The 25,744-nt window shown below is 45.9% G+C and overlaps 1 protein-coding gene across 1 annotated transcript; it reads left to right on the top strand.

Moving 5' to 3' along the window:
* Positions 1-203: 203 nt before the first annotated feature.
* LOC111839183 (TBC1 domain family member 10A-like) lies at positions 204-25,298 on the top strand. The gene is made up of 9 exons (XM_023802852.2): positions 204-1,184; positions 13,383-13,482; positions 18,503-18,610; positions 18,903-19,009; positions 19,083-19,197; positions 19,663-19,728; positions 20,562-20,751; positions 21,442-21,596; positions 22,925-25,298. Exons 1-9 carry the CDS (start codon positions 1,006-1,008, stop codon positions 23,300-23,302), a joined length of 1,398 nt encoding a protein of 465 aa, XP_023658620.1. The 5' UTR covers positions 204-1,005; the 3' UTR covers positions 23,303-25,298.
* Positions 25,299-25,744: the final 446 nt, after the last annotated feature.

Raw genomic sequence — 25,744 nt, 5'->3', positions numbered from 1 at the left:
ACCCCGCCGCAGGTACCACACAGATACCATAGTTGACTAATGTACTGTCCGCAAAAATTGGTTCTTTTTACCTGATATCTTTATACAGAAAAGTGCGTGCGAGAATGTATCCAGCAATTCATCCTGTTAATGAAGCTTAAGCGCCAGCTCTGTCCCCCCGCCACGGCCCTCTCCCCGGAACGCGTAGCGCTGGGCGGATCTCTGGCCACCCCGGTCACCAGTGCGCAGATGTCGGAGGCACAACAGGGAGATACGGGGGCACCGAAATCCAGACGGCAGAGGAGCAGCGCCGTTTTAGTTGGAAGGCAGGCGGACAGCAGTTCGGAGGAAGCAGAATCCGGCTCGGCAGGAAGGGCTGGCGTTAGCAGCGCCTCGGACACGCAAGGCTGGTGCCTTTAAAAGGCTCCGTCACGAGGACTAACGTTAAGCAATCGCTGGATGTGCGGTTAGTTACCGAAAGCGGAGGCGATCTGGCGGAGGAAGCGCATACCGAGCGAGCAGGCGGAGAGCCCACGCCTAGGGCGGCAGCGGACGACGGACACGGCAGCTTGGTGGCCGGGCGCTGGAGGCGGTGCTCTTCGGCCGCGATCTTTCATAATCCAACCTAATCACCGGTTTGATGATCAGCACAGCGAGTTTTCGGCGTCGGGGAACTTGGGTCGGGCTCAGCTAGACAAAACTGTCGTCTACCGGAGTCGCTGCTCGTTTTTCATTCTGAAGTTTGGATCTGTCCGTTTTACCCGGAGGGTTCCTGTTAGTGCTGCTGCTGGGAGCGTTAGGGTTACTCTTAGTGTTACCGTGTTACTCAGTTACTGTTAGGAGGGTTTCCTTTATTTGGCTTGCACTCTCCACCGGGATCTGACTTCTCCATGACCGCCGCCTTATGAGGAGCGGTCGCCTGGTTTCCCCCGGCCGGAGAACCGGAGCCAGTTTGGTGGCAACTCCGCTTAGCGGAGACCGAGAGAGACGGAGGCGGAGCGGCGACAGGGAAGCGGGCCGCCAACCATGGCCGAGACGGAGGAGAATGGCTGCCGGTCGGTGACTGATTCCGGCAGCCTGCGGGGAACCACGGACAGCCTGGCAGACGGAGAGAGCTCCTTCGGTTCGGACTCAGAGATCAACGGCTTCGCCAACACCGATAAATACGGATTTATTGGGGGGTCGCAGCAGAGCTCCGGGGACTCGTAAGTATGCCACATATAACATGGTGTCCCATAAAACATACGAAACATACAGACATCAGTAAAAGCTGTGTCCCTGTACGCCGAGTGGCCGCCCGCTCGGTGCAGCTTCATGGGCGAGTGCCTGACCGTGTCGCTGCGGGGGTGGGCGTCCCGACGGGGTGAGCCCTGTCTCCAAAAGAGCTGGGACGCTGTGTCAAATGTGGTTAAAAACAGAATACAATGCTTTACAAAGCGTATAAGCCCATATTTCATTGACAATATAACAAAGACAACATATCAAATGTTGAAACTGGGTCATTTTATTGTTTTATGACAAATATATGCTGAATTTGATATCGGCAGCATGTTTCAGTAAAGTTGGGACAGGGGCATGTTTACCGCTATGTTCCATCGCCTCTACTTTTAAACTTTTGGGAACTGAGGAGACCAGTTCCGGGAGTTTTGAAAGTGAAATGTTGTCCCATTCTTGCCTGATATGGGATTTCAGCAGTGCAAGTTTGGAGTCTCCTTTATTATATTTTTTGTTTCATGAATGTTTTCAAAGGGTGACAGATCTGGACTGCAGGCAGGCCATCTAGCACCCAGACTCTTGTACTACAGAGCCATGCTGTTGTAATACATGAAGAATTTGATTTAGTATTGTCTTCCTGAAATATACAAGGCTTTCTGTGAAAAAGACATTGCCTGGATGGCAGCATATGTTGCTCCAAAACCTGTATATATCATTCAGCATTAATGGTGCCTTCCCAGATGTGCAAGCTACCCAATCCATGGGCACTAATATTAATCAGAAAACAATACAATTTCAGCATTCAATATGTTGTCTTTGTTCTATTTTCAGTTAATTATGGCCTTATATGATTTGCAAATCGTTGCATTCTGATTTTAGACTTCAGACCCTTCGCGACCCTGAATAGGACAAGCGGTTACAGGAAATGGATGGATGGACTGTTTATAATGCAATGTAACATATTTTGGTAATTTAAACGAATAGATCATTCCTCTCCTGATCCTCTTGGTCAAGAGGTCTGCTGGCCCTCTGTGAGCCCCTGTGGTATTTGACAGTGGCCACTACCACTTTTGCTTAACACTTTTACACTTCCTGTATTATTCTTTTTTTTTTTTTTTTTTTATACTCATGTTCATGACTTGCTCTGTTGTTCTGATGAGCCCTGCCTTCTCCAGCTCACTCTGCATTGCTTTCCACCGTGATGACCCTGCCTCCTGATCTTGTGGGCTCCCAGCACTGGCCAGAGTTCTTTAGGCTCGTCGCGGGCAGCTGCCCTGGTGTGAAAGGCCTGTGGGTGGTGTCTGCAGTGTAGCTCTCAGTTGGGCATTTAACAGCAAAAGCAGGACCCTTGTTTCGGGAGCTTTTCTCTGCTTCTTTGGTCAGCTGGTGGTGCTGAGTTAATTCCAGCAGATGGAGGTTTCCCCATGTGCTGCTGCTCTGCTGAGTGTCATCCTCCTCAAGTTAATGGCGTCACGGGTCCCGTCTTGTGATTTGGTACAGGGGGAGGGGGAAGGTGTCTAAATTGTTTGCTTGTTTTCAGTTGGGCAGTCCTGTGAGGGCCCCTCAGGGATGAAAAGGCTCCAGAGCATAGAGCATCACCCCCCCCCCCCCCCCCCAAAGCCAAGTGCTGTCTGATTTCCTGGCCCTTCCTCCCGCTTTTGTTGTTGCTTCTCTGGTGTCCCGGGCGTGTCTGTCGTCCCTGTGGGTGCCTGTCCCCCCCCCCCCCCCACAGCAGCATTGCTGTTACGGCCACAACGCCTCCCCGTATTGCTGAACAGAGCCGTGCACGTATGGCGTGAGGTATAACCCCTGCCTTGGCCAAGCACGTCCCCTTCGCCAAATGGGACAACCCATTTGGGTTGGGTCTCCCTGGGACGTCTCCCGGTCACTGCTCTCCAGTCTCCTCTCTTTTGCGTGGGGGTTCCTGTGGGCTGGGCAGCTTCATTGCCTGCCTGTCCTTGGGGCTTCCTGGTATTTGCTGCGTCACCATTGCCCACGCCTGTCTTAGGACTGTGAAGCCAGCTGTTCTATCCCAATCTGTGTAACATACCTGTGTGTGCCAGTTTTCCTAAAAATTCTCAAATTAAGCAAACGGAGGTCTGCTCATCCATACCAGCAGCCCTGAAGGACGCGTAAGTCCCCAGATATAGCCCTGATGTTCCAGGATGCCTGCAGGATAGAAAGACAGGCTTTGGAAATGCAGGACCTTTTTTGATGGTGGGTGCTGCAGAGTCTGGGCTCCACAGATAATCTGTGTGAAACTAAGATTCCTCACGGGCTGAAGTTCTTCAGTTAACTTGCTGAGTTTCACTCTGCGGCTCTCAGCAAGATCAGAAATCTCTCTGGGATTCTGATGGTGTAAACAGAACTATTCAGTTTGTCCGGTTAAACCAGCTGCTAAAGCTGCTTCCGGATCATTCTGTCTGCATGTTGTGACAGGAGTCTTCACAATGGCGCTGCTTTCATGTAAGCCTCAGCTGTGCTCGTCTCCTGTGAATCACCATGGCTTTGTCAGAGAGCCCCTGCCCTGTGTCCTGCACTCCCTTCTTCAGGCTCTTGGAGAGAGTTGGACCTCTTTTCAGACGTTGCACAGGCACTACTGCTGGTTTGAACTGGCTTTCTTGGAAATTTCTGTGTTTTGAATTTTGCTTTATAATTATCATGCATACAATATACACATTCTTCATCCCCCTGCCTTGTACTGAGGCTCTGTGTCTCTCAGGGAAGAACTTGTCTTCTAACAAACTTCAAATAAGGGTGTACTCACACTAGGCCTGGTTGCCCAAACACGATTATTGCCCTTCCCCACTGGTCTGTGCTTGCGTTATGCTTAATGTTCCCGGTCCGAGCACGCTTTCCTCAACACCACCGGCGCTTGGAGAGGTGCCTGGGCACATCACACATCAAATGTGGCTGCTAACTATGCCTGAGCACGGACCTCAGACAAGACATCAATGATGCGGCTGACTTTTCCACAAACATGGCAGCAAAGGCATCACTTTGGTCTGCGAAGTGCAGTGTTTGCTGGAGATTTGGGCTATTCAGTGCATCCAGGAACAACTGGATGTAACATAGAAAAACTCTGAGATAGCTCAGAAGATGTGGGGCTGTCTTATATGTGCAGCACAAATAAATGAAAATCACTGTGTTGCATACTCAATAAATCTGTGTGTCGTGTGTCATTAATAAGCTACAAAATAAGGGCATTAATCATGAGCTCCAAATGTTGTGCTGTGAGATGTTTCCTTCAACACAAAAAAATCATACAGTGATGAAAGCGTACTCAGGCCAGGATCAATAAGCATAATGTATAGACTATAGAGTACAGACTGGCAGGGGAGTGGGGGCAATTGTGCTTGGGCAGGGTACAAGGCAACCAGGCCAAGTGTGAGTACAGACTAGCGGGGGAGTGGGGGCAATTGTGCTTGGGCAGGGTACAAGGCAACCAGGCTAAGTGTGAGTATGCCCCAAGTGTCCTGTTGCAGTCTAGGCTTGTTAAAGGGTGTGTGTTGGTGTGAAGGGTGACGCTAAAGGCTTTCTGTGCAGAGCTGTGTGAATTTACTCTCCTCTGAATGCAGGCAAGTCTTCCTGCCTGTCTGCCTGCCTGCCTGTTTTAACACGTTCCTAAACGTGCAGTTTCATTATGCTAATATATCAGCCATCTTAGGATAGCCTTGGCAGAACACAACCTGTACATTTAGGGGAAGGTTAAAAACCTATCGTTTAGTTAGCAGAAAGCTAAAAATGTTTGCTGTGCTGGCCTTAGGTCTTCTGTCTTCAGGTTTTTCCCTCAACTGAGTTACACTTCCTGAAATGTGGCCATACTACGTCTATGCATTCCTGACCTCACTTTTAAGATTAAGTGATTTTTACAAATGCCATATTGTAGCTAAGGGAACTTGACAGACTGGTTTTTAAAGGCTACGATGCAGGTGCCAACATCTCCAGATGTGCTTCTTGCTGGGCAAAGTGGAGCCGCTGAGAGGCCTTTGGCTGTTGACTGCTCAGGCTCGTTGGCACTCTGACAAACCAACGATTCTTTCATTCCAGAGTTACCTTAATCAGGCTTATATGGTCCATAATAAGCTAATAATGAATGGCAGGTTGAAAGCAGTTTGGGTTGGAATGAAAACATTCTGGAGGGGAGAGGGGAGCCAGGAACAGTATCAAAGATCTGCTGTACTATGCAGATACCAGGTTTGTGGGTGGGATTAGCCGTTACTGTCCGGGGACAGCAGTGGAGACAGTCGCCTGTGGATCTGAAGCCTCGATAAGAACATGCCCTGGTCCCACAGTGCCTCCCACTTGGTGAAGCCCCACCAGGTCGTTCTGCAGTGTATGGGTCTTCACTGCCAGTTATTCATCAGTATTAGCCAGTTATTGTCATTTATCCAGATGGCAACTGCAGTATTGGTTTATGTGTGTGTGTGTGTGTGTGTGTGTGTGTGTGTGTGTGGGGGGGGTCTGTCACCGTCACTCTGTCTGACAAAGCCATCAACAGAGGGGCCGTGGTGAGTGACAGCTTGTGCTGTGATTCTCTTGGCTGCTGTAACCATGCTCGGTCTCACTTTGGTCGATGACGTCAGTAACCCATCACTTCTCTGGGTTAGTTGCAGTGGCTTATGCTTAGATAAGAGTTAGCTTAGCTTCTGTCCATCTCCAGCTTTTGAGGTGCTGTAAATGTCATTGAGTGTCCCGGGTTGCTGGTCTTGCACCTTCATTTCCACAGAAATATCCATTATGGGTATAATTTTGGGGTGGACGCAGGCAACAGAAAGACCTTCCCCAATGACTAGTGACCTCACTGTAAAAACTGACTAACCCTAACACTTCCCCAGTCACCACTGACCTTTGTAAACTCACTGGTAACTGGATTTTGTCCCATTTTTTGTGCCTATATTAATATGCTAGTTGCCCTTTACTGGGCTGAAGGCTTGAGGTAAAGACATAAATGCTAAAATAATGGAGGTGTTTGCGTTGAACAATCAGCCTTTTTCTGTAGGGAGGATGAGGGATTTCCTCATTCCCCCAGTGCGTTCACCAGGCAACCCTGCTGCAATCTCCTAAGTTCATGCTATTTTGATTGGCCAGGTCTTAGTATCAGTCATGGATATCAGTAATGCTAGAAAAAAAAATGTGTTGGTGCACTACTGCTCCTTTTTGTTAATGTGCAACAGTTCCAGTTAGTGGTGCACCGATGTAGAAATGTTGGCGGTACCAGTATAAATTTGTCTAATTGTTGTCTTAACAATACTGATTACCGCTAAAGTATGAACTCCACAAATCTGTGTGTGTGGGGTGGGAGTTAGCAGAATAATGTTATAGCAGTTTTTTAAAGTCTCTTTGGAAAACGAGACCAATCTGTGGGCCAGATCGAACTCTGTATTTAAAATATGGCACACGTCTAAAACCATGTTGGGCTTGTACTTTGAACCAATGAAATCTGTTGTCCTCCACTATGGAAAATGACTAATTGTAATTGCAATCACCTCCATTATTTTAGTAGTTACGTCAGTTCTGGTGCTGCTGATTTTTTAAATATTGACTAAAAGTCTTGACACTGATATAGCATGCATCTCTTGGTCCGGACTATAGAGACACATCAGGCTTGTGCTGTTTAAAATCCCCTCACCATGAAGATCTGCATGTAGGTAGCTCTTGGCATTTGGAATATGCCTACACCTAAGGAAGGGCCTTCCAGAAGCTCCAAATAATGTACCCATAGTTCCTCAGGGAGGGAGTGATGGATTGTGGGAGGTGTACTGATGGCTTATTAGAACCAGGCTGTTTTGCTGTCTGCCTTCACACAGGACTCATGAGAGCCCCGTCTAACTGTCAGGACACCCCCCACAGCCTTTGCACTGCTGCTGACACACACGCAGATACAGAGCCGCAGACGCACAGCGCCTAGGTCCCGCCAATGCCTGGAACTTCCTGTTTTCTGTGACTGTTTAGGATGGGCCTTTCTCTCAAGGCCACGGCGTGCTGGGGCACAGGGCTCTCACAGTCCTCTGGGCGATCTGTTTCGTGTGGAGGGAGTGGGGTGGCTCGTATGCAGAAAAGGGGCATTTGCTGCTAAAAGACGCCATGTGTCCCAGCCGTCTCTGCTACCACTCATTTATTATTTCATTTCCTCCTTGCCCCCCACGGCGGCCTGGTCAGCTGATCATGCTGGCGGCGGTGACGGGCAGCCCGTGTGCTTGGTGCCGAGCGAAAGTTGGCAGTCTCTGCTGTTGTGTCCCACTTCCCCGTGCCATTTCTCGTTTTCCCTCACCGTGAACTTTGCTGTCTCCTTGTTTATCTCTTTTTATGACATTGTGTTTTCTTCCATTTACTGAAGTTGAATAGTGTGCTTGTATGTGAGCAGAAACTGTTTTCAAATTTTTTCTATTGTGATCACAGAATGGGGCAGTTGTTGCCCTGGGGTCCCGTTACTTCCTTTCACGCGGTGCCAGGGCCTGCAGTGACGTGCCAACATGCACACAGGCACACGCAGACATGCAAGCACACGCATACACCAACTGACAGACACATATGTGCATACGCAGATACGTACACAGACTGATGCGCACATGCAGACACACACACATACAGACACTTATGTGTGTGCAGACTGACACAGAGACATGCTCATGCAGATACAGACACACACATACGTACCACACCACACACATGCAGATACACACGCACACATCAGAGTTCTGTTCCTCCTTCCCCCTGTCGGTCTTGCCCTTCTAGTTGGCATGCAGACCGCTGATCGGAGAAGTTGTCCCCGCTTCTGTTTCTCAGGTGTCGGTTTCTATGGGAACGGAACACACTTCCTGTGTTAGCCCTAAGCAGCTACACTTTTATACCTGTATGCTGTGTGCTTTGCATGTAAAGTTACTGTTAGGGCTGGCAGATATGGACCACAAACCATATCTCTGTATTTTAGGCAGAACAGGGTGACAGTGCCTTCCACAATTATTGGCACTCCATGTAAAGATTTGTTAAAAAGAAAAAAAAAGAAAAAAACCCACCGTTTGGTGAAGTAGTTTCATCTCACACTGAAAAAATGAGAAAAATCCAGCCTTTCATTTAAATAAATTTATTCAAAGAAAAACAAAACCACGAAGAAATTGTTTTTAATAAAAACACGTGTGGCACCTCAGGGTTTAATACTTTGAACAACCTCCCTTTGCTAGTATACCAGCACTGAGGCTTCTCCTATAACGTTTTATAGGGTTGGAGATACAGAGCAAGGCATCAGAGACTATTCCTCTTTACAGAATCTCTCCAGAGCATCCAGGGTCCTAGGTCCTCTCTTGTGCACTTTAATGGCCATGGCAGAAGTTTGATTCTGTGGTCGGTTAACCATTTTAATGGTGATTTGGACATGTGCTTAGGATTATTGTCCTGCTGCAAGATCCAGTGATGACCCAGTTTTAGGTTCCTGGCAGAGGCAGTCAAATTTAAATTTCAAATCTCCTCATATTTCTGATAGTCGATAGTACCACATACCGTAACAAGGCTTCCAGGGTCTTTGGAGGTAAAACAGCCCCACAACATCACAGAACCTCCACCACATTTTACAGCTGAGATACTGTAAGGTTCTTTTCATTATAGACATCCTTGTTTTTACACCAAACCCACCTTGAATGTTTATTGCCAAAAAGCTCCATTTTTGTTTCATCAGACCATAGAACGTGGTTCAAAAGTTATAGTAGCGTTTTGCAAATTCCAGGCACTTGCGTTTGTGGTTAACTGACAGAAAAGGCTTCTTTCTAGCATACCTTCCAAATAATCTGTTAGCATGACAGTGGCGTTGGATGGTGGTTTTGGAGACACAATAACCCCAAGATTTTACTTTGTCTTGTTATTCACCAACAGTGATTCTTGGGGCTTTTTTGCCCCTAATTGTGGAGGGCTATGCATAAACATTCAGTTTCTAATCAAAGCCACATGTGAAATTTCACAAACATGCTATTAAAACGAAATGCAAATGCAGACGGCCCTGCTTATCTGTGAGGGTTGGCTCAAAGACCCCCTGCACATACCGAACTCCACAGATGCCCTAGTCCCTTCTCTACAGGTGTGTTGTATCTGCATATAACCTTACACACATTCTCCTGTGTCCTTTTAAATCATATCTGCATTACTTAAAATACTTAATGCAATGTAAAAATACGTAATGCAGTGTAAAAATGTTGCTATGCTTTATTGTGCATGCATAATGACAAGAAAAAAAGTCTGTACATCAGGGCTGCACGATATCAGATATTGACATAATCGCGATTGTATGGCACATTCGCAGTAATCACAAGGGCTTTAGACAACTTTTGAGAAGCCTCTGGCTGTGAGCTGCGAGAAGGCAAGTGTTGGACATCCAACCCGGCCCACATCTAACGTGAAACGCCACACCCATGTTCAACACATCTTCAAGCGGAAGCAGAAGTGTTAGCTGAAGCGAACTCGCCGAAAGAAGTCTGAAAACCTGTGCATATACTGTAAAAACTACACGCCTGTATGTGACACAAGCGCACAGAACAGCATCCACGAGCAGAAAACCATCCTCGCAAGGTTGTATTTCTGCTCCGCGCGCACAAATGGTGACTAAAAATAAACAACTATGTTATTGGTTTACATATGTACTATATTGTACTTTTGATTGTCATTTCGTTTGATGAAAAGGAAAAAGTTTACTGTAAAGCAATATACTCTGTCACACATAGTGTGTAAGTACATTCAATGGTTTGAGTTACGGCGGAGCTAGGGGGAGCTCGGCTAACCGGATCCCTAACTGCAACCCAACCATAAGTAACCAAACAATACACACTCAGTGACAAAAAAAGTTAAGCACCCAGACGGAGTGGTGGAAATTAAATAGGGAGAGACTGTCACAAGCGACTCATTCTGACAACGAACATCTATTCCACCCGTGGTTCGTGGTCCAAAACTATGGTCTTCGTTCCATATTTTAGCATGGTTCAACCTCTGACATCATGTAGCGATGTTAAATAACGCGTCCGGACAACAGGAAAAGTGCTTCACATCTACTGCATTGAACTCCAAATTCCTATTGGTTCCCCCTAGGGACTAAATTAATTCTCTGCTAAATTAATTCTCTCTCTCTCTCTAACACACACACACACACACACACACACACACACTGTGTTAACACTGACCAACAGCCAAAACTACACGTCACTCCATTTGTGTGCATTCAGTGTAGTGCCCGGCACACAGGAAATTCAAGTTCTGCTTTTTGGAGCTTTTATGGAATTTATTTTTTCCAAATACTTTCGATCTGCTGTTGGTTGAGTCCGTGGACATGGATTTTTTTTTTTATGAAATTAGTCAAGTAATGATGGTTCCCCGCCTTTCCACTCATCAGCTTCCCCATGAGACTGAATGGTTTGATGTTAACAGTGAATTCTGGGTTTTCATCTCAAGCTCTCATTGATTACAGTAAGGAGGCTGTGTTGTAGGTCTCCATGAAATAGAACTCTAATTTGACATACATTTAAAGTATATCGATACAAAAGGTGTCGTATCTACCTGTATCTCACTTTGAAAACATAAAGATATACTGTAAAAATTTGATGTCCTGCATAGCTGTAGTGGGTGTAGCGAGCGCTGTGTCCAGTTTGGCACTGCGGGGGCTGGGAGCTCATCCCACTGCGAGAATGGCTGGCGCTCGTGTCACTTGGCAAAGCCACCAAACAGAGGCCGGCTACATGCGTCAGGAGGTGCAGCTTTTGGTGTGACGTGCTGTGACGTGTTTTTGGCTGTCTGGCTCGCTGACGCCCTGTTATCTGGCGAGCAGCGGTGTGGGGGTGGGTTGCTTCAGTGTCTGGGCCCTGCTGCCCCCCCCCCCATTTTAAGGGGGTCAGCCTTTCTCAGGCTGCTCACCCTGCACTGGTGGCTGAAAGGCATGGACAAGGAGGAATACCATATGCATTAATATGAGTCGCCTCCAATAAATCTTTCAAAATGCAGTAATAACCTGTTTGAGGCTGGGTGTGGGTGGGGAACAGCTGTGTGTCTCAGTGACCCTCCCAGGATTAGCGCAGTGTTCTCAGCAGGGCCTGCGGGTGTTTGTGGGGGTCGGTGAACATGCTTATGCATTTTACTGTGTGCATGCATGTTTTTATGTGTGTGTGTGTTTGTGTATGCGTGCGTGCGTGTCTGAGTGTGTTTGCCTGTGTGTGTGTGTGTGTGTGTGTACGCGTGCATGCGTGCCTGAGTGTGTTTACCTGTGTGTGTGTGTGTGTGTGTGTGTGTACACGCACGCGTGCGTGCGTGCCTGAGTGTGTTTGCCTGTGTGTGTGTGTGTGTGTGTGTATGAGTGTGCATGTGTTTCGCTGGACCTTCCTCCTTCCACATTACATTCCACTGTCCTCTGATGTCTGTCTCACAACTGTTGCGCCATTTGCATGCTCTTTTGCATGCGTGGTGACCTTTGTGAAGTGTGTCCTTCTGAGATTAGTATGGAAACACGGATGCAAAGCGAGAGTCAGGCATCCCCTAGCATCACGATGGCTTGAGGTGTGGGGCCCAGAGAGGCCCTGAATGAGCGATTGGGCTCGTAAGAATAAGAGAGCTGAAGATGCCTGATGTATGGCACGACCATCATGAGGAACAGGACACTGTACAGGCAGTCCCTGGTTTAATTACTTCCAACTTACAACTCCTACTTACTAATCGACTGATACAAAGCCTATTATTTAAAATATTTGGGTTAAATACAGTGGCTGGTAATGAAGAATGCATGCGTGACATTCATGAAAACATTGCTCTGCTTGGGTGGTTCAGTGCGGAATGTAGTTAATGATTATACAGCAATAATAAAGGTACCATTGTTATCTGCATTATTATTATTATTATTATTATTATTATTATGATTTATCTACAAATTCAACTTTAAAGATGGACTTAGGGAACGCATCTCAATCGTAACCTGGGGGCTGCGTGTATAATTCAGTTTTACTTTCAGTTTTATTTGTATAGCACATTTTCACATTACCTTGTCTCAGCACTTTACATTGTCCCTAACCCTAACCAGACCCAAAGGGGGAGCCAATCCTCCAGGGGACAGTTATGGCTATGGGAACATAAGTAGGAGGGAGAGGCAAGTGAGAACACAAATCTGGGGAGTCCCTGAAACGTCAATACTCTAATTCCACGAGAGTGTGAAGCTAGAGTGACAGCACTGACAGTTCAGTTCATCCAAAGCCAATGGCACCGATCCCCACCCAGCTCTACACCTCACACTATAGGTCTAAATGGGAGTGAGCAGTTAGCTGGAGCTAGAGCTGGAACTAGAGTCCCTATAAGCTAGACTAAAGAAATGTGTTTATAGTCTATATTTGAATATTGGGACTGAGCCTGAATTGCACAGCTGCAGAGCTCTATAAGAGAATGCTCTGCAGCCTGCCATAGTTCTTTCTACTCTAGGTACTAATGGATATCTTGCTCCTTGAGATTGAAGCAGGCGAGGAGGGTTGTATGAGACAAATAAATCTAAGATATTCCATTCAGTGATATCCCTCTGTCCTGCTGCCAGTGTTCAGGTGATATTCCTCTGTGTTGCGGTCATTGATTTGGCCGTAACATCTGCTGTCAGCGTTCCGGTTATGTCCCTCAGTCCTGCTGCAAATGTTCAGGTTATATCCATTTACCCCCCCCTGCCAGCGTTCAGGTTATATCCCTCTGTCCCATTGCCAGCATTCAGGTTATATCCTTCAGTCCTGCTGCAAATGTTCAGGTTATACCCCTTTGGCCCCCTCCCATTGTTCAGGTGATATCCCCCTGCCCCCTGTCAGCGTTCAGGTTATATGTTCAGGTTATATCCCTCTGCACCCCTCCCAGCTTTCAGGTTATATCCATGTCCCCCTGTCAGCGTTCAGGTTATATCACTCTGTCCCGCTGCCAGCGTTCAGGTGATATCCCTCTGCCCCATTGCCAGCATTCAGGTTATATCCTTCAGTCCTGCTGCAAATGTTCAGGTTATACCCCTTTGGCCCCCTCCCATTGTTCAGGTGATATCCCCCTGCCCCCTGTCAGCGTTCAGGTTATATGTTCAGGTTATATCCCTCTGCACCCCTCCCAGCTTTCAGGTTATATCCATGTCCCCCTGTCAGCGTTCAGGTTATATCACTCTGTCCCCCTGCCAGCGTTCAGGTGATATCCCTCTGCCCCACCCCCAGGGCCCAGGACATCCCCCCCGAGGTGCTCCGCCAGCGTGAAGTCAAGTGGCTGGACATGCTGAACCACTGGGACACATGGATGCAGAAGAGGAACAAGAAGGTGGGTAAGCTGCCTAAGGAAAGAGTCAGTATTGAACTTTTGCAATGATGTGCTCAGTGTCGGTGTTCCATTTCAGGTTATTGCTAATATATGTTCCCAGGAATTTAAAGGAGTCAGTAGTGGTGATGGGGGTGGGGGGGTATTTTGGGTTATGGTATGCATCAAGAGTCACTGATGAATTTCTGTGTTTTGGCTGTATTGAGTGCCATACTGGGCTTCATCATTGTTAGAGATGAGACCAGCAATGGTTGTATCATCTGCATACAGTGGTACCTTGGAATATGAACTTAATTTGTTCCAGAAGGCTGGTCGCGTTGCAATTTGGTCAAGGTCCAAGTTGAATTTCCCCATAAGAAATAATGTAAATGAACTGTATCTGTTCCAGACCCCCAAATGATTGCCTATTTAAACTTCTCTACCTGTGTAACTAATGATAAAAAGCATTAGCAATCAGTATAAAACTAGTACGCACATAAAAAAAGCACACTTACAAAAGCAATAAACGTTAAATAAATGACAATCCCATACTCCAAAGCAAAAGCTGACACACGTACACCTCGCTATAATTTCCTTTTTAAGTTCTATAGTTACTCTCACCAAATGTTCTGTAGATAAAGCACAAAAAATTACACTGAACACAGTAATGCAGCTTTCACACGTTGGACTTGGTTGAGAGGTTCCGCGAGACTCAGAGCATTTCATAGGTATCAGCGTCCTAGTAGGGCCACTAGCCTTTGTTTCTGCCCATCAGAGATGTGTCTCCATCCGTAGAAGTTTTAGCAGGTCTGTTTTGTTTTGTTGTCTTCCGAGTTTTTGGCCGAATTGCGGTTAGATTTTTGTTGACCGACCTGTTCAAGGTCCGAATTGGCAGAGTTGAACACGTCTCGACCCATACAAGTTTTAGCAGGAATGGTCAAAGATTTCGGTCAAAGGTACCAGTCTGAAAAAATTCAACAGACCCATTTGATATCCGAGTTGGTCGAGTTAAGAGGCGTTCGAATTCCAAGGTTCCACTGTATTTTATTATTTTCACAGAATTGTCCGTGGAGATAAAGTCTGTGGTATAAAGTAAATAGAGCCAGGGGTAAATAACACAGCTGTACTGAGGGGTAGAGGGCATGAGGGTTAGGTTATGTACCTTCGCCCTCTGTGGCCTGTTCTGCAGGAAGCTGCCAATCCAATGATTGGATCCAATGTCAGGGTCATTGTTCATATCCAAGAGGACTGTAAAGAGTTTTAATGGTTCGATAGAATTAAAAGCTGAACTAAGGTTTATGAACAGAATGCATGTGTGGGTGTTTGGTGATTCCAAAGGCATGGTGGATCGCTATGCTGATTGCATCCTCAGCAATCCAGTTGGCTTGGTAGGCAAACTGATATGGGTCCATCAGGTGGGAGGTGCAGGATTTCAGGTATGACACAATGGTGTGCTCAATAGCCTTCATGGTCACAGAAGTAAGGGCAACTGGTCTGAAGTCATGGAGGCAGGTGATCTTTGTGGACTTTGGCACAGGAATGATGGTAAAGAGTTCACAGCACTGTGGGACTGTACATTAGCTTAGAGGGGTGCTGGGAGCCAGTCGAACTGCACAGAGGCTCAACCAGGCAGGGCTCATCCCGTCTGGCCTTGCCGCCTTCCTGATGTTCAGCTTCTTGAATGTAGCTCTTGCGTCATCTTTCCACATACGGAAGGGTGGCATTGGAGTGGGAGTAGGGCAACCCGATCTCACGAATTTTCGTGCAGCCATCACGACATAAAATCTATTTAAACGTGCTGTGATCACGTTTTCGGCTTTTTTTACGTGCTGGGGTAACGTTTCCCCTCCCTATGTGTTTTAATGGGCAGTGCCTAACACCGCCACTATGAGCGCTAACTGGTGACTAAGGGACGGGAAAGTCATGCATGGCCAGAATCATATTTTGTTTTTTGTGATCTGATAACGCTTTCCATAACGTGTGACGCGACCTTGCAAAACAGCGCTTGGATTTTACTTCTGTTGCATGAATGAGTTGGTGTATGGAGGGAAATCCCGGACATTATTCAAAAAGAATTATTAACAGAAGTAAAATCCAAGCGCTGTTTTGCAAGGTCGCGTCACACGTTATGGAAAGCGTTATCAGATCACAAAAAACAAAATATGATTCTGGCCATGCATGACTTTCCCGTCCCTTAGTCACCAGTTAGCGCTCATAGTGGCGGTGTTAGGCACTGCCCATTAAAACACATAGGGAGGGGAAACGTTACCCCAGCACGTAAAAAAAGCCGAAAACGTGATCACAGCACGTTTAAATAGATTTTATGTCGTGATGGCTGCACGAAAATTCGTGAGATCGGGTTGAGTAGGGAGGACGGCTGGTGGAATGGGTTTTTCAAACTTTGCGTAAAATTTACTTAATTTATCTGGGAGATTAGGGTTAGGATTGTGATCATTATTTGTAGGGGTGGTGTGACCTGACACATCCTTAAGATTTTTTCATAATGATCTGGAGTTTCTGAAGGATAATTGTTGTTCCAATTTTGTTGCATGACTGAACTGTACTTTCCTGACTGCAGCCACGCGACTTATATTTGGCTGCCCTGTAGGGCTGTACCTCAAATCAATATCACAATTAACTGAACATTTTACCTCGATTATGATTAAGGAACGATTATTTTGTTTTTGTTTTTTCCCCCCTGCTATTTCATTGACAAGTAGAGCTGGGCGATATGGCAAAAAAAAATCACGATATTTTTCCCTATATCGTTTCCTGTATGTTTTCGATAATTATTAGCACTATTGACAAGGTTTCTACTGTAAATATGCTCATCTATTAAAGCTGGGATATTTCTTCTAATGAAAGACTGTACATCTTATGCTTTTAAAATAATTGAAGGAAACGCACACAGATGAACCACTTTTTTCTTTTTATGCCTCAGGCAGATTACCATCTAATTGATATTTGTATACTTATTGCCTGAATATAAGGTGATAAAACGGACAGTGTTGCTCTTTACTGAATTTTGACTCTTTCAAAATACAGTACTGCTGTTTCAAATGCTTTTCAAATTACAGTACTGTACAAGTAAAAAAAAAAAAAAAGAAGAATTAAATTTTTTTCCATGTGTTATGTATAAAAAACCTAAAATGAACACTGTAAGCGGACTACTTCATTACTATAAGCAAAGTAATTAAACAGTATTTGTACAGGAATGATTCTGTCTAAAGCTTTTTGATCCATATAAGCGGCTGATCACTATAACCATGATCATTATAACCGGTTTCCACTGTAACATCAATTGGTGGTATTACCTTTGGTAGCTGAAACAGTTTTTTCGCCATGTTTACATTTGACCTCTTTTTGTTCATTGTCGTCCTCACTAAAGCCACAATGTGTCCAAACAATGGACACGGCATTTTTCTTTGGTACAAGCTGCTTGAGTTGCTCAGTTGGCTTGGTGTTTGAGTTTACTTCCATGCTGCTTCCATGTCGCAGACTGGATGGGGCGGAGTCATGTGACAACACATGTGTTACTGATCCCAGTCTCTGTACTGATCCTAGTCTCTGTACTGGCCCCAGTCTCCATTTTTGCATGCCCCTTTCTTGTCTCAGCAGAGTTTTTTATTGCCATAGAATGTCACTGTTTTAGTTTAGATGCACATTTCCACGCAGAACTTGAATGAATAACGTCACTGTATTCATGAACTCACGAAGGGAGTCACAATTTGGACTGAATCGGCACATTCTAAGCACCCTCGAAGCATTTCTGTTGCTTCAGTGGATCGAGACCTGACAGATTTGGGTGTTTTCTTAAGAGATTTTTCCTGTATATTGCTATGAAGAATATCAGTGTGGGCAGACATCCTCAGCAGAGCCCTATGGAATAATCAGTAAGCATCCAGAATTGAGATCTTATTGTAGATGTAATTGAAATCCAATGGTTTGTCTTTTCTGCTGTAACAAGTGACTTGATGCTTATAGGCGGTTCAAGGGGCTGGTTGGTATGGTTGAAATCACCTAGCATGATAACAGATGTATCAAGACTTTTCACCTGGAAATTTCAACAGAGGAAATGCGTTGCGAGAGTTACATAATGGCTATATTAGCGAACGAATACAGCTGAAGTGAATTGTGTCGTGAGGTAATATGGTCTACATTTCAAGCTGATGAATTCAAGATCAGGACAACAATAATGAAGAAGGATTGCTGAAATGTAGATTTTGTGAATTTGCGGGTTAGTTTGACTCACCTGTCAGCTCTTAAATCAGATGTAAACACGTTTTGTATTCCTCATCCACTGCCGGGAAAGACTGCTCAGTGCCAATTTAAAATAATCATGTAATAAATAAAAACCTGTAGTATTCCTTCCTGGTTAACAACACGAGACCTTCGGTCATGCCTAGACCTGTCATGATCATGAAATTTTAGTTGATTATTAACTGCTATTCAAATAATTGCTTTTAATGATTTAATTGTCTTTTCCCTGTTCAATTTATCACACTATTATAAAGCCTAATCATTGTTTGATAATACTCATACACATTATAAAAAGAAGAGCTATTTATTGTCAATGAACATTGGGGCATGAAAACAGCAGTTCCGTTCGCCCTTTAAAACACAGAAATTGTACAGGGCAGATGTGATATAAATAGCAAATAAAAAGTGAAACGTCTTGAGATAAATGGTTCATATTGTCACTGCCGCATCCGTACCACCTGCGCAATTTGTACCTTGCTCATCTGTGCACGCACAGCATTTTCGAGCACGTCTGCACCACGTTAAACTTCCTGCCACTGCCCAATCCGTTCATCCTACCATTTTACAGCAACTATATTGTCTGTTTGTACAGCAGACTAAGCTGGACTGAGCTAAATGTGTGCGAGCGAGGATGCTAGCAAAGGTGCGTAAAACCACAGGGTGTGTAAGAGCTCAGGTGTGCGTCTTGGTTCTTTACTTGCCATCTTCGTTTGCACGCCTGATCGTTTTGTGAGGCTTTTGCCTTATGATGCAGACCCATGCATGAGCCTCTCTATCCTGCCAGGTGAAGCTCCGCTGTCAGAAGGGCATCCCACCCTCGCTTCGGGGCCGCGCTTGGCTCTACTTGTCTGGGGCCAAAGTCAAGAAGGAGCAGAACAAGGGAAAGTTTGAGGTAAAAATAAATAAATAAATAAGAAACCATCTGTTCACCACACTAGTGTTGCAAACACCATTTGCACGATGGTTGTCTGGCCATCACCCAAAAGAGCACTTATACCATCCCGTGAGGGGTTATCCCTTGAGGATTTTCTGGTTCTGACGTCCTTTACACTGGTTTTTTTTGGTGGATGCCTGTTTGGCAGATGTGTTTGGGTGTCCTCTAGGGGGTGCTCTGTTTATCTCATAGCCATCCCCCCCCCCTCCACACACACACACACACACACACCCTGTACTTGTGCTGACAGGAGCTGGATGCTCAGCCTGGGGACCCCAAATGGATGGATGTGATTGAGAAGGACCTGCACCGACAGTTCCCCTTCCACGAGATGTTCGTGTCCAGGGGCGGCCATGGGTGAGTCATGCCCCCCGGCGCCGCATTTCCTCAGTGCGGCTGTCCGCGGGTGACCGTGTTTGTCTGTGTGCAGCCAGAAGGACCTGTACCGCGTGCTGAAGGCCTACACAATATACCAGCCAGAGGAGGGTTACTGCCAGGCCCAGGCACCCATCGCCGCTGTGCTGCTCATGCACCTGCCCGCCGAGGTGAGCCGCTTTACCCGGCATGACGACAGCGTGTTCCGGCACACATGGACGTCCGCTGCAAACGCTTTACCCGGCATGACGGCAGCGTGTTCCGGCACACATGGACGTCCGCTGCAAACGCTTTACCCGGCATGACGGCAGCGTGTTCCGGCACACATGGACGTCCGCTGCAAACGCTTTACCCGGCATGACGGCAACGTCTGATAAAAACATGTTATTTTGACATTGCAGGGACCATTTTTTCAGTCTGCACAAGGGGAAAATAATTTTGTTTAATACTGCGACTGCAATCAAGAAACTGAAAATGTCAAAAAACTTGTATTTGGTTTGGTTAAGGTTAGGGCTGGGTAGGGGTTAAGGTTGTCATAGTTGGTATTAGGGTTATGCCCATAGAAATGAATGGAGAGTCCCCAAAAAGGTATAGATACCTAATCTGTGTGTGTGCGTGCATGCGTGCTTTTTCAGGATGCCTTCTGGGGCCTGGTTCAGATCTGTGAGAAGTACCTCCCTGGATACTACAGTGCGGGCCTGGTAAGAAGGAGCTGTTTTTTCGGTCCCCACAAGGGAAAACTCAATTTCATTAAAAATCTGTGACTGCAATGAAAAAACTAAAAATGCCACAACTCTTGTATTTTGTTTGGCTATTTATGGTGCAGGTTAGGGCTGGTTAGGGGTGTGTGTGTGTGTGTGTGTGTGTGTGTGTGGGTGTGTATGCATTTTCTCTGTTAACATTTATCCGTCCTGTCCCATCTTGTCCTAAATCATACTTGTATTATTGTTTCCATCTACTTTTTCTACTTGCATAGGAGTTTCCAGCTGCATTGTGACTCTGCTGTAGGTAAAATGACCCCCCCACCTCCTCTTCATTCCTGCTTCATTCTCTTCTCCTGATATGGTTTCCGCTTCCTATGGTCGGCTGTCAGGCTGTCATATTAGAAAATCACAGGTAACATAGTAGATAAGCACGTGTGAGTGCAGTTGTTAAACTGTCCAGAAATATCCGGCTGCTTCTGGCTAAATATTAGGTCTCGGTCAAGCTCTCGTTTCCCAGCTAAGTCATGAGTGATGAGTTTGTGCAGCAGCTCTTAAGCAGTGCTGAATTTGGCTGGCTGAGCACACTGCCCCATCTCTCCTCCTGGCTTCCATCATCCTAGCACATTCTCCCCTCCAGGCTGTTTTGTGTGTGTGTGTGTGTGTGTGTGTGTGTGTGTGTGTGTCCCTCACCAGACGACCAAAAAGCATTCCTTGGACATGAATGCCATTCAGTCTGTAACCGTGCTGCACTAGAGCTGCCCCCTTCCCTTCACATGTGTGCCCCCCCTGTTTCCTGTGTGACACTTTGCTGTTGCCCTCCTCTCCTGCAGGAGGCGATCCAGCTGGATGGGGAGATCTTGTTTGCCTTGCTGCGGCGCGTCTCGCACCAAGCCTACCGGCACCTGGAGAAACACGAGATCACTCCTGTCCTGTACATGACGGAGTGGTTCATGTGTGCCTTCTCCCGCACGCTGCCCTGGGCATCTGTACTGCGCGTCTGGGACATGTTCTTCTGCGAGGGTGAGGAGCTCCCTAGTCCTGTATGCCCTCACACGAGCACGTGTGTGTGTTGCATAACTTCCTGTTGAGTCATTTTACTGTAATTCACAATCCCTATCCTTCACCCAGCAAAGACCTCAGTGCAAAAAAAATCCCCACAGCTTGGATTTTCCCAGAAGACATCCTCCCAAAGTTAGGAAACCATGAAGCCCTTAAGGCATTAGTTTCTATTGTTTTATCTGCAGCATCATTATGAACAGAGAAGTGGTATGTTCTTGCTATGTTCTGTTTATATAGCCACACAAAGATTCACAGTGATGCACTCACTGTGAAGCAGCAAGAGTGATGTGTTGCGGTCCAGAGGTTCACGATATGGACAAAAGTATTGGGACACTAGGCCATTACACCTACAGGAACAGGCAAGCATTAAGAGCTCCTTTCATTGGAACTAAGGGGCCGAGCCTAACGCCTGATAAAGAACCCCACACCATTATCCCTCCTCCACCAAACATTACAGTTGGCACAAATGTTTGTAAACCTGACTGCATGGCAAGGTGCTATGGGTCTGAATGAAACAGCTGAATTCAGTGATTGAGAGATGTGTCCCAGTACCTTTGTTCATATAGTGCATCTTTGACAATGCTACTCTGTTGCTTTTGGTTGAATTTTGCTGCAGTTTTGAAATGCAGCTGCCCTCACCATCCTCCCCAGGTGTGAAGATCATTTTCCGAGTAGGTCTGGTGCTGCTGAAGAATATGCTGGGCTCACAGGAGAAGCTGAAGACATGCCAGGGGCAGTATGAGACCATCGAGAGGCTGCGTGCCATTGACCCTCACTACATTCAGGAGGCCTTCCTCGTGCGGGAGGTACGGACTCCTCAGGAGGAGAAGATGGACCGACTCACAAACTCCTCTGTCTGTGCCTCCAGCATTTCCACAAGTAGTTAGTTTGTATGTAGAGAGACCAGCCTTGTGCAGGACTGACTAGTCATCATGTCAAGGATATGTCCTCTAGAAGCTGTTGAGAGGAGCTGAACAAGGGAGGGACTTGACCTGAATCACTCCAGTAAAATGCCCAGGTGTTTGTGTGCATCATATGATTCAGTGTGTCTCCATGCAGTGGGGCTGGTAGGTACTGTCCTGGAGCTTTATAGAGATGAGAGGCTAGGGACTGAGGTATCGCTGAAGCCGGCTCTGCGGGTCAGTCGCCTCACTCTGTATGAACGGCGGATGTGAGAAGAGATGCACTAGCGTAGCCCCGCTGAAGCCGGCTCTGAGGGTCAGTCGCCTCGCTCTGTATGAACGGCGGATGTGGGCAGAGATGCACTAGCTTAGCCCCGCTGAAGCCGGCTCTGAGGGTCAGTCGCCTCGCTCTGTATGAACGGCGGATGTGGGCAGAGATGCACTAGCTTAGCCCCGCTGAAGTCGGCTCTGAAGGTCACACAGGGGCTTTCGGGGCTGGATTGGCTCAGCCACCAGGCCCAAAAAAGTCCAATGCTGAGACATGGACAGCCATGTGCTCTGTCAAATGTGACTGGCTTGGTTCCATGGGAAATGGCCACAGTTCCTTCCTATAGGCCTCCCTCAGCATCGCGTCACATGTCTGCACTGTGGACTGGGGTGGGGGTGATCCCTGGATTTTACTCACCTGTGCCCAGAGCTTCTGCATAGGGATCCTTGGTGTGAAAGTGCTGCCCCCACTTTGTTTTCTGTTCTGGTGCACAAAGCACTGGGAGAATGTGGTAATGAGCTAGGGCAGGTAGATTCCCTGAGAAGGTCAGCTGTTTGTGTCAGAATGCTGCACCGTCGGCTGGTCCTCATCTTCCTGTGGTGTTTCTGATGTGTAGCTGTACGTCTGTGACTCCCACAAGTACACAGGTCAGAAGAGGTCTTCAGGTCTCGGGAAATGCCAGAACATGTACAGGTCATTCCATTTTAATGCAACAAATGGCACTGGCTTCACCCTTTTTGATGAAATTTGGCATTTGAATTTTACATTTCTTCCGGAGCTGAAAAGTTCCGAGTTCCTGTGACCTTTATGCTAAATAAGCATGGGAGATGCAAAAAGCTCATAGGTTAAAACTCACAGATCCCAAAGCCATTTAGAGACACCACCCCATAAGCAGAAAGTGAAAATAAGAAAAGATGTCCATATCTCACAAATTGCTTCTTCCAAAATATGTCAACCCCTTCAGGTCCTGGAAGTGTCCCTGACAGAAGGGGACATCGAGAAAGAACATCAGGCTCAGCTGAAGCGCTGGAAGGAAGTCCGAGGCGAGCTGAAGCACAAGACCCCTCCCAGGATGCATGGCGCCTGGGCCATCATGGCCGCCGAGCCGCCCAGCCAGCAGGACCTGCAACAGACACCCACCATACAGCTGCCACAGGAGGACAAGGAAGTCCCAAAGCAGAAGGACAACAAGAAGAAGGCCAGCCTGAGGAAGAAGAAGACTCCAAAGGAGATCCCCAACCCGTATGCCCTGCCCAGCGATCCCAAGCCGCTCCTCAAAGCCTCTCCCCTTCAGGAGTCTAACCTGAGCATCAGCAGTGCAGAGCAGGATACATACCTGTAGTTGAGGCTGTTCTGCCCTCATGTGGCTTAACTGGGGAAGTGCTCCTGGACTGTCTAGGCACACTTGGGGAGTGTTTCTTCCTCTTCCTTTCTCCCCTGTATCACAATGGTTGTCTGACATGAGCGGGTGCTGGGCTTCTGTCATTACTGTCTCACACTGCAGAGGTGAACTCCCAGCTTATGTATTACCCCTCATTCTTCTGCTCCGTGAGAGGGCCGGGTCCCTAAACCACCCTGATTAACTAATGGATACCACTCTCATCAGCACCCATTTTGTTCATTGGGATTTTAATGACTATTTGTGGAGGTATGAAACTTTTTGTAAAGATTTTGTGGTTTATCCATATATGTAGATGGCAAATGTTTAGGTTTTTTATAAAGCATACAGGGTTTCCCTGTATATATCAGACTCTGACTTGGGAAGTGAGCAAAGATGGTGTCAAGCAGTTTTTTAAAGCCTTTTTGTATTACTAAAAAACACCAGATGGCTAAAACTGAGCTTTTGTAGAGTTCTTTTTCATACGGCACGGAGTGATGCTGATACTCATTGCTGAGGGCTTTTCTTTCATGTTGGAAGGGGCTCAATAAGCAAACATTTTTAAAAGGTGTAAATGAGATTCCCACATTCACTGAGAGAATCCCAGCTGGAATATGCACCATTTGTTTAAGCTGGAACCGTACTAACACTGTGTCTGAAATGTACATTGCATGTTTGAAGCCAAAGGCATATCAATCTACTCTCTTTCACTTCAGCTGTAGAGATGGGACAGCTGATGACTGCTGGGATTAAAAAAGCACCAAATGTGCATTTTTCTTTTCCTTGGTTTACAATGAAAACAAAAGCTTACTGAAACGAATGCCCATCTTGCATGTCTGAGAGTCCCACAGGGTAGTGCCGGCAGCCTTGCCACCACTTGCCTGGGGTATGATGACACGCAGGGGCTCATGGGAACTGTAGTCTGGCAGATATCTGTGCCAGATACAATTATCATGCTCCACATTTGTGTAAATGATCTTGTTTTTCATTTATGGTTTTTCAATTGTATTCAAACCGTTGATTACCTGATAAACCTATTCTCTGCTATCTTTGCTTATCAATCATTTTATTTCTGTTGAATATTTGTCCACATTCCATTCAATGTCATAGGTTATCCAACAGATGTCTTATGATGGTAAATTGGAACAGTAACTTGTGTGTGTGTGTGTGTGTATTACATAATACACACACACTATTTTTTACAATACTGTATGGGTCTGCTTTGCCACTGTATATAAATGGATGCCTAATATGGCTTTTTTTTTTTTACTGGAAAACAAGATTAGAACACTATAGCTTTATATGTCAAGATACCTTTGTAGAAACTTCAACTTATTTGGGAATATGTAGTACTCTACTTTGGAAACGTCCTTTTAAGTGAACACACAATATCATCGAGAAATGTGAGGAAAGAGTAACCTTGCTAAACCTTATGCTATAAGCACAATTACAGAGTATCTTTTAAAATGCACTTACCATAGATGGGCAATAGCAGGTTTGTTAGATATATCAATTATGAATAAAGGGGAGTACAGCTCAGAAGACTGCGACATTATACTGGTAACACAAAATTTGATGATAGAGGAGCAGTTCAGACTGGGAACCTGCAGAGCCAACCGCTACATGATGCATGTCTGACTGGCAAATCTTTTCAGCTTTTCATTTAGGAACTTTGCAGGTCTGTTTTAGTAAGGTTTGTGTTTCTGGAGACGGTGATCTTAAGTGAGCCGAGCCCACTGTGTTCTCCCAGCCCCTGTCCTCCTCCTCCTGCTCACTCAGTCCATGAAGGAGTCCTTCTCTCAAGGGCCCATCAATGAAAATGTGTTCAAATTCATTAAGATACTAAATATAAGGTCTAGTAGCTAGATCTTATTTTATTCTCTTGTGTGCCAAGGTCTGAATTTCTGTGTATTGTTTACTTCCATATTGAGCAATGTACAATAAACACATTTGCACAGAACGATTCTTAATTTTTGGCCCCGTTTTTATAGTTATGTTAGATTTTAGGTAACTCTTAAAGCAGACATCATAATGCATTCATAAAGCATTATAAACATGGCTATAACTATAAAAAGCCATAACACATTATAGCCATGTTTATTATGCATTATGAATTCTCCATGAAGCGCTCATCTATAATGCACTCTAGACACCTTCGTAATGCATTATAATGGTCAGTATAAGGCATTAAAAAAAACTATGAACATAGATATAATGAGCAATCCATTTTAACAATCCAGCACTATTAAGCAGATAATGTTCTCTTAAATAACCCATATGAAAACCGTATGAACTGAGGGCATTTTCTGTGTCAATACTCAGTAGCGTCGGAAGGAGTATCACATTGAGAAAGGATGTGATATAAGAAAGATTTTAGAATAGAAGATTTCCATTAATTTTAAATAA

Source organism: Paramormyrops kingsleyae, chromosome 2, assembly GCF_048594095.1.
Source record: "Paramormyrops kingsleyae isolate MSU_618 chromosome 2, PKINGS_0.4, whole genome shotgun sequence".
In the NCBI taxonomy this organism is placed as follows: domain Eukaryota; kingdom Metazoa; phylum Chordata; class Actinopteri; order Osteoglossiformes; family Mormyridae; genus Paramormyrops; species Paramormyrops kingsleyae.
Note: the sequence above shows the minus strand (reverse complement) of the source record. Positions and strands in the feature narration are given on the sequence as shown.